The 10,466-nt window shown below is 27.5% G+C and overlaps 1 protein-coding gene across 1 annotated transcript; it reads right to left on the bottom strand.

Annotated features, from left to right (window-relative positions):
* Positions 1-196: 196 nt before the first annotated feature.
* Positions 197-7,973, bottom strand: LOC108684730. Its single transcript, XM_018189193.1, is given in 10 exon segments — positions 197-387; positions 418-585; positions 658-795; positions 1,599-1,763; positions 2,247-2,362; positions 2,454-2,476; positions 2,478-2,560; positions 2,651-2,870; positions 4,742-5,140; positions 7,773-7,973. Coding segments are annotated over 10 exon segments (1,704 nt in total).
* Between the last annotated feature and the right edge of the window lie 2,493 nt (positions 7,974-10,466).

Here is a 10,466-nt window from a genome sequence, read left to right as displayed (position 1 = left end):
TAAATATATAATATATAATATAAAATATATAATTATAAATACTTGTAATTATGAAGCAAATATTTTTGTCTTGAAATGTCTGAATAATAAATATTATAATTACAAATATTTTTTCCCGAGAATTTCTCTTTCTTCTTTTTCACTCTCATAAATACATTGACTCTATAAGTATTAAATTAATAAAGATTTACTTAAGTTAAATATGATTCAAATTTGTCGCATGTAAATGATCTGGATGAATTATATTAAAAAATCTATTGAATTTATGAAGACATGATTGAAATTTATTTATATTTTTTATAGGAATACTATGCAAATGTAACGTATTCTTATAACATAATTCTGACAAATCAAGATACACTATAACGTCGTCATAGTTATTGTCATAATTATTATATTTGTAGAAATATGCATCGCAATTAATTTTTTTTAAGAAGTATAGAATTGAATCTTCTTTATTGAATGTTTTGTATGATGATAATTTAAATTCGATCCGATTATTGTATCTCATTATGTGGCTACATTTTTTCTTATTGCATGAATCGTTGGCAACTCTTAAAAACATTTTATCTTTATTCACAATATCTGCAAAATATACTAATGTAAAATTTAAGTTTTTTTTTTACATCTACGTAGTACATAAATTATAATACTTACCAATATAACAGGGTGCAGTTTTAAACAATATTGTTGTATAAAGGTCGACATTAAAGTTTAAATAACTCTTTTCCGTCCGTGATACCATCTTCCATACATTCATATTTGAAAAATAGATATATATCTTGCATTTCAAACCTAAACAGATTTTAAACAAAGTCAGTTAAATATTTTTCATAGCAGAAGGACAATAAATATACAGAATCTGTAATATTTAACGATATCGGCAAATTGTTAGAAATTTGACAAAATTTCCGATATAATCTGATAGTAGATTGACAAAATCGAGATAGATAAATCGTACACAATGTTGTCAGATTGTCGACAGAAACCAAGCAGAATTTATGTTACCGTAAATGGATAAATAATTAAATATTCCTTGCTTTTCGACTATGGAAGGGGTTTTACATCGATATTATAAAGTTTTATTCGTATATGGTGTATATGTAAATTTAACGTATTCCTTATTTTCATAAAACATATATTAAAAACTCATCAAAATCGGAAAAAGACACTTGGTGTCTTTTTGTCCTTTGTGAGTTGAAAAATCCTGTAACATTTTTCAATTTTCATAATAATTAACGAAATATTAATTTTTGCCAAATAAACATGCATCGGATATCCGCTTAGCTTATCAAATGCAAGCGAGCGGTGGGATGATTGCTCAATGTAGTGAGAGATTTCCTTTCGCTGTTATTTCAATAGGACAAAACAATATATTCCATAATTTCTACCTTTCCTACCAATAATTTCAATTTAAACAATCACACAATCGCATTCTATTTAGCTTGATTTCTGCTGTCAATCTGCTATCTGATTACACAGATCTTGCTTTGTTTTGCTATCAATCTAATGATTTATATAAACAAATTTTTTCGATCTGCTGACATGCTCTCATCAATTGTGTCAGTCTGTCAACATTTTGCTAACATTTTACTTACCGTAAGATTCATAATCATTTTTAGATTTATATCTTAGTGCTTTAGTATTACAAAGATTATAAGTCGCCAAGAATTTTCTACATATGATTAATTTTTCATCCAAAACGGAATAGAAATGACCACAATAGAAATTGCAAGGTGCCTCTGCACCCGATGTCCACAAGCCTGCGCAATTAAAAGAAAAATCTTTAGGAACATTAATAAAATCCAGTGAATTTTATATACATACTGGAACTTTGAACTAGCTTTGAAGGGCGATCGATTGTGCGAGAGTAATAGCTGTGCAAGTATGCGTTGAGACATCTTTTTGTATATAATATACTACATTAAAAAAAAAAAGATGGACATTCTCGATTCACACAAGTGTCTCTTGCACAATCGCCCATCACATTACATTACATTTGCATAAAAAGAATTTGCTCACTCTAGTATGATAAAGAGCAAGATAGAATTCAAAAATACTTTCGGACCCACTATACATTTATGCAAGATTTAAATAAAAGCAAAAATTAATAAAGAAATATTATTTTGTTTAATGACAGACAAATTTAAGGCTACATTAATAAATAATTATAAAAGCAATTCTATGATTAATCTAAAAAAATGTATTAATAAAATGCGTATTGTAAAACTATATAATAAAATCACCTGTATAAATATCATAAATATCAATATTGGATTTGATTTCATGTCCCAAACCGCCCACAAGTATTAATTTGTTTTTCACAAACGCAGCAATCATATTCCTTCTTTCAGTTGGCATACTAAAACATTTGTAGAAATTATTTTAACAAATAACATACTATATTTATTGTATTACTTATCATTTATTTAAGAATGCATTAAGATATTTACATAGTCTCAAGGAACCATTTTTTTAGTTATCAAGGAATAACGCCATACATTTTTGTTAAATATACCTGTGTCTCCAAATTCTCCACCACAGAGATAAAAATTGTATCCTAAATAAATTATATAAAATATTAAATGAATAAGATAAGATAAGGTATTATTTAGATAAAACAGAATAAAGTCAAAAAAAGACTACATACTTCTTCCAATAATCTGCATCCCTTCTAATTTATATTTATCAGTATAACAATTAACAATATCTTCAGGATATTTAAATGAGGTAAGTTCAAAAAAATCATTACCATCCCAACAATGAATAAATTTTTCAGTGTTATCAGAATCTCTGTTTTCACAAGATATAATACTATGTAATATTTTTGTTTCCTTATTCTTTAAAATATCTAAAGCAATTGTAAAATCCTGAAAAAAAAATTAGTTTTATTACATAAAATTCTAAGTGGTTAGGAATAAATTTTATTATTCTTAGAACAGAATTATAATACATGCATACAAAAATATAATATAATGTAAATAGACACAGTGTGTTTTTGCATATATTTATTGCTACAGCCAATCAGAATTTAGCCCTTTATTTGTTCATTTTTCGATGCTAATATAAACAAATTTAAAAATCTGGTAATTAAAATTTTATCCTTAGTTCTATTTGGAAATTATAAAATTTATGATATATCATGTTTTCATGTTGTTATTATTCCACAGATTCTATATATATATATACACACACACTACACTGCGAACTCCTTAGCACTTATGAAAAATTAGTTCCTAATGTACAGTAGTTCTGTGCATACGTCAAATGTTAAATCGAAAGAATGCAATATCACGACTATGTCTTGCGTACCATGATATCATAGACGTTCGACAAACATTATCTTTTCTGTTCGTGATTGTTTAGTGCCTAATGGGTTACGTTGAGTGCTTTCCATTTGGCAAGTTATTACAAATATCCTTTTTATCATTATGTTATTTGTAATTATATTATATTATTAAACTTAAATAATTGATTTTTAATATATTACTTATAATACATATAATTACCGTTTTATATTTTTTGTTTTTATAATTTTTATTCTTATGTGCTATGTATAGTTATATTCTCGAGAGTTACTCTTAATAATAATCAAGATGGTTTTCACACTTTCTGATCATTTGATTCACGAAATATGATTACATCCAATAATACTGTGTATACAAATCATTTTGTTTTGACAAGAATTATTGTATTCTGTTGAAAAATTGTTAGCAGCGTATATTGATTGGGATTTTCTTATAAGACACGCGAAAGAATAATTGTAAAAATATTTTCTCTTTTTATTGTTTAATTTAATTTGCAAATGTTTTATTGTAATTAATTTAGTTTTTATATTAAGAATACCCAGAAAAAGAAACGTTATGGTTATATTTATATATGTAAGGAAGAATGAATCCTTAGCAATCAACATTCACTTTAGCTCATAATATGCATCCTTATATGCATCTAACATCGTTTATTTTTTTATCTTTGTTGATTGTTCATTAAGTAATAAATATATAACGATATTTGTATCGACTTGTGTCAGCAAAAAATGAAAAATACTCCATATCGAATTGCATTATGAATATAATAATATATATTTTTAAAAATAAAATAATATAATTAAACAAATCTACTGTTTAACTTGTTAACATATAATTCTACAATATAATTCGATGATTAATATAATAATGTTCTCTCTTGGTTGCATTAGTGCACTCTGAGTGTATATCAAAGCCATTGTACACTTATTATGTATTGTATAAATGTAAAAGTATAAGTCCTAATATCTTTAAAGTACTTAATCTTTAATATGAATTAAAATTGTTGGAATGAGAATTGTTGGAAATGTAAATAAATATTTATACAAAAATACAAATATAGAAAGGTATATGATACCTAGAGGACATATTTCTTTTCCACATAAATATCCATATTAAAAACAAAAAACGTTTTTGAAAAGTTATTTTGTCATTCTTTAAATTCTACGTAAAAACTTCAATAGCAGAATTTTTAGTCCGACATATTGCATCAGTTATTTAAAATTTTTTAATTTTGATCACAAATTCTTTTTTTAAAAACCCAAATATCCCTAAATTTTTGGAAATCGATCTTTTTTTTGCACCTAAAAACATATTTTATCCGAAACGATCTGCTGCTCAAAGAGAAACTTAAGCATGGCATTTCGCTTATTTAGGAGATTATATCATTTTAATTTTTAAAATTTTACTTTTGTAAATAATATGCTTGTACTTACATTATGGTGGGCCATCCATTTATTTGTGATTTTAAGTAAATAAGATTTCGTGGATGTTATATTGATATTCCCAATTAATTTAAGAAAATTTTCTTTCGATAGCTCATAAATTGAATTAAGTGGTAGATCATCGAAACGATCTAAGCAAAATGCCAACGAAATATCTTGGAGGATATTTAAACTCAATTCTTGTGATAATAACCATAAATTAATTACATATTCTGGTGGCATAAAATATAATTTTTCCTCTATTTTATAGATTAAGTACTCTATTAGATTATTCACTGCAAATATAATACTTAATTCTACCAGGATAGAGAGCCGATCACATTTTTTGATATCCCAACAATTTGTTGTAAAGATATCAATTTTGTCATTGTGAATCCAATCAACAAAATCCTATAAAAATAATAATTGTTTTTAAATTGCGATTATACAATCAGATCTATACATACGATTATGTAATTTCTGTATACATGCATAATATACAATAATATCTCGAAAAATATAAAAAATATAGAAAAACATTTCCAAAGTTGACTGAAGGGATATATATCTCTTATTTATTTTTCTCAAAATTTTTATACTAATTAAGATATTTTTGAAAATGCAGAAAATTTTGAAGCATTGTGTGAGTAGTTCACAGAACTATTTTTTGTTCTAAATATAATTTTACGAAAAAACTAGGAAACTAAGAGCTAATACACAGATGAGATCATATGTTAACAAATCTTCTTTATTCTTCTATTTTACATACACTAGATGAAAATGTATGTATAGTGGATGAATAAAGAAAATTTGTTAACGTACACACAAGAACAATAACTATATTAACTCTTAGTTGCCTAGTTTTTGTAATATTATTTTTAATATGAAGAGCTCAATTAATTTTTACTATTATCTTGAAAATTATGGTTGTTAAGAATAAAACTTTCTTGGAAAATTTTTTTTCTTTGGGAGCGAATATCGTCAAAACTATATGTATTTTCCCTGTAATAATTTCCTTTGTAAAAAACTTTTTTTATTTTCTCTTAGAAGTTTTCATATATATACAAAATTTTGAAATATTTAAAAAATTCTCATTTTACAATTTCTGAAAAAATATAAGATAAACTTTTTTAAATTTTATATGTCTTCTTAGATTATGAAATGAAGAATTTTAGGAACCCTAGAATATTTCAGAATTTACATATATGACGAATTCTAAAAATGGTAAACAGTAAACTTTTCACGAGCACTGACAGCAAGATTAGATCGCGAAAGTTTATTCGAATCGATTGTACACGAATTCTTCCGGGACAGCTACGAGTGATCGCAACTTATCAAAAAATAGCCCAAAATGAGCACGAACAAATCACTAATTAGGTCATCATTAAGCACAATAAGACATGAATTAAGAAACGCTTCTATTTGACAAGAAATGTCGCAAATTCGTTCCGAGAAAATGTACGAGACCCGACAATTCTCTTTAGATGCGTTTTAAAGTTATCTCCAACCTCTTACAGACTCCTAAAAGGGGTCAGGCGCAGCTGAAGGACTAAAACACACTTCTCTTCCTTTAGTAAATCATTCTCCAATTATTAATTTAAATATACAAATAAGAATCTGGTATAATGCATGTCTCAATTTTAGAATTTCTTACTTATCATATTTACAACATCATATTTATAACAAAATTCATGCACTTAAGTTTGAATTCGTTAATGGCTGTCTATATTGGAAAGAAGGATTGGAAAAAAGGATCATACCTTTAGAAGAATGTTATATCATTGATGATAACTCCAAAAAGAGTCGAAATGTTCGAACAATATGTATAAAGTCTAAGTACTAAAATTATATCGTATAATTTTATTGCGCTCTAAGGGTGTGTCTAGATTATCGAGATGAACATCGAACCGCGAGCTGACCTTCGTCAACATTCAGATTTGATGTGAATCTATATTCATTTCGATAATATGGATAAGGAATGTAGGATCTTTGAATGTGGACGCAGGCTCGCAATTCGATGTTCGGTTCGATAGTCTGGTCTCTAATATCTTTTGCATTCTATTTTCATGTGTCTTGGTTTTATTAGAGAAACATATACAATTTGACAATCAATTTAAGTTATAGTTTTTCCCTTAGAATCTCGAGAAATCTTCATTATATTTTAGTTTTAATGCATTTTCCACTATTTTTCTAGTGTAACCAATGATTTTTTAAATTTCTTATTGCGATTTTCTTTTATTGCGTAAAATTAAAATTTTTATTCTCTTATCAATTCTACATTACTCTATCCTCATTGCACTTTTAAATAACTGATAAAATTTCATTATAATTTTACTATATCTATAAAATAACATTAATATTAAACAAACTTTTATATATTATTAACCATACAACAAATATTGTAAATATTGTAAAAATCTACTATTCATTGGACTATCTACCCTAATTAAAATTCTAAATTCTATATATCATATTTCATATAATATTTGATCAGATATAAAATCTTAATTATATATAATATCCAGACACAGTGAAAAATGATAATAAAATTGATCCATCTATTCGACGTCGATCGACATCGATTCGATGTCGACTCCATTATCATTTTTTTCTTCGAAGATTATCGATCGACATACCAATTCAAGTCGATCGTAGCGCATTCTTCATGATTTTCCCCATTGCCACTCACCAAAATCTGTAGTGAGCGACGGAGCGACAGCGTTATGGCGTTAGGGGATGAGGTGTAGTGGGGACAATTAGCTATAGTTGACGTCAAAGAGAATCAATGGAGCGAATAGCGTTCTCTTTTCTAATTGATTTCGCCATTTATATTTATAATCATATATAACCATTTATGAAATTATGTATAATCAGATATAACCATATATAAGTTATACATAATTATATATATTTATATAATACATGACCACGTGTAAAATTTTTTTACTGGGATATAACCTTTGTTCAAAATGTTCTTCTATATCTATTTTATTTTTAAACATATAAATAATAACAGAAATTATTTCTGTTGAAATCAACTTACTCGAAATGAAATTGGGAGAATATTGTCATATTTAATAATATATTCCGTTTGACGATAATCTAAATAATTTTCGGACAAAAGAGCAGCAAAGTACTGACTCTTGCTGATTAATTTTTGCTTTTCAACTTCAAATCGATTCTCTTTTAGAATCAATATTATCGTATCATGCGACTTCTCAATTTCCTGGTTCTTATTTTCCATTCTAAAGTCAATATGATAAATATATTTATCCTGATTGAAAAAAAAGCTTTTACGAAAAAATATAGAAAAACTACATTGAGATAAGAGCTTAAAAATTCTTAATTTTTCGTAGATATTCGTAGAATGAGGAGTTGTTTGAGAGCGAAGAATATCTTGGTTTTTCAAACAACACCACTCTACGTATCAAAAAAACCTACGAATTTCTAAGATATTGTCTCAATCTATGTAGTTTTTCATAAAAAATTTTCCGCCAAGGAGGGTACTAAACATAGAAAGGGTAATAAACATATAAATATATAAATTATTAGCATCACTCACTTTTATTCTAGGTTTTTCACTCGACACGTGGCGTCAATATCTGTACCTTCTTGAGTCTTCGTCACAATTGCCAGCAAGATCGATGTGAATACTGGTCTAATGTCTACTGCATAATAGTTTTCGAAAAATATCTAATATCTAGTATCGATACAAAAAGATATCGATACCGAATCGGTCTGTGTATCGATACCTTCGCAAAGCTTTTGATTTTATTTACAATTCCCTTACAATGATTCACATTAAAAAATGTATTATATATTTATTTCTATCACAAGATACATATTTCTGTGTGGACAGTTTTACCTTTTAATATCATTAAAGATATAGTTGAATTACTACGAATACTTCGAAGCATTTGATTAACCAATTGGAAGAAAGAATTTTACTAATTGACCAATCAAAAAATGCTTCGAAGCATTCGTAGCAGCAACTTGTTCACACTCTCAATTACAAAAATAAAAAGATTTTTAAATAAAACTTAAAAACAAATAGAAATCAGTTAATCTGCTTATCTAATAATATCATAAGAAGGAAACAGATAATATTTTAGAACTGTTTTACTAGTTTTTATTATCTATCAGTCTTTATGTAAATAACATAAAATATATTGCGGGATTTACCTACAATAAAAGTCATAACAGTTGTTGAGTCTTAAGGGAAATGCGAACTCTGATGAAATCGCTATTTTACCGATAAAATACGATACATCGATATATCTTTATATGTGTACTATATCAATATCGCATATACGTACAAACTTTTTTCTAACTAATCATTTGTATTAAGTATCTAAACCTAATTCTAAGTACTCAACATTCATATAATCTCTAGTCCAAGATTGTTTTATGCAATATATAAAATATAAAACTTGTATAAAGCAAACATTATTACGAGTCGACGTTAAAAGTCGGTAACAAAACTAATAATTTTCAAACTTTTTTTCATTTTTGGCATAAAATCGACCGATTTGGACTACATTATATATTACGTTTATATATTAATTATAAAGAAGAATTTTTTAATCTGTAAAGGTTAGAAAAATGCTTGTTTGGAAAAATTGATAAAACAGAATCACTTTAGAATTCCCTTAAGTCGTAGAAAACTAACCACTCACATTCGAATACTACCTTGATCAAAAAGTTCCCGGAATTCAGAAAATTCAAAATACAGTTTTATTCATCAAAAGTGATATTGTCCCCTTCAAAGTAGTACTTCCCATTGACTGCAACGCACTTATGCCAGTGCTTGATCCGGCTCTCGAAACATTTCTGGAACTCTATTGTCGGTACAGTCAGAGCCGTCTTCAATCTTTCCATTACCTTCTTTCGGCTGTTAAAACGCGTTCCCCGTAATGGTTTTTTGACTCGAATAGAAAAAAATCGCAGGGAGCCATATAAGGTGGCTGTTGGATAGTATTCGTTTCGTTCTTGGTCAAAAATTCACTCGTTGTTGCAAATTCGACTCCATTTTTAAAACTGTAAAAAATCGAAAATACGTGCAGAGGTAGATGTACTCAAGACGGCGTAACTTTTACAAATGTCAAACTATGGTAATAAAATTTGGTGGGAATGTCAATGATAGATGGCAACCTAACCAAAAAAACAGAACTCAAATCAGCAGACTCAGAGCATCGCCTGGTGATAATTCCGGGAACTTTTTGATCAAAGTGATATAAGAAGAATAATCGACTATGATTGGTCAATTTTCTATGACTTAAAACTCTACGATCGCTATGACTTCTATTGTAGATCCCACATATGTTTATTTTAAGGAAGATAAAAGATGTAATATGTGCTTATGTAAAAGAAAATGAGATACATCATCTTTTAAGCAATATCGATACTCCAAACGATCTCGAAAAGCGAATTGATATACGTACTTATATCAGAACTACATCGATACTGAATTGATATTCGTATCGATCTTTTTGAACATTACTGCACATTGGATGCGATGATCTATGAGCGACGAACGATATCCAATAAGAGTGTTTTGCATCGTCATATGAGAAGAAGCAGAACTTGTTGGATATTGCTCGTCTCTCATCGCTCATTACATCTAATGTGTAATAGGCATAATACGCATGAGGTATCATTTATCCTTGTTTAACATTCTGCGAACAATAAGGATAGAATATCTCGTGCACATTATCTCGGATCTATAACAGATTTTTAA

The sequence above is a fragment of the Atta colombica genome, unplaced genomic scaffold, assembly GCF_001594045.1.
Source record: "Atta colombica isolate Treedump-2 unplaced genomic scaffold, Acol1.0 scaffold14, whole genome shotgun sequence".
Classification (NCBI taxonomy): Eukaryota; Metazoa; Arthropoda; class Insecta; order Hymenoptera; family Formicidae; genus Atta; species Atta colombica.
The sequence above is the reverse complement of the archived record's forward strand: the minus strand, read 5'-3'. Positions and strand labels throughout refer to the sequence as shown.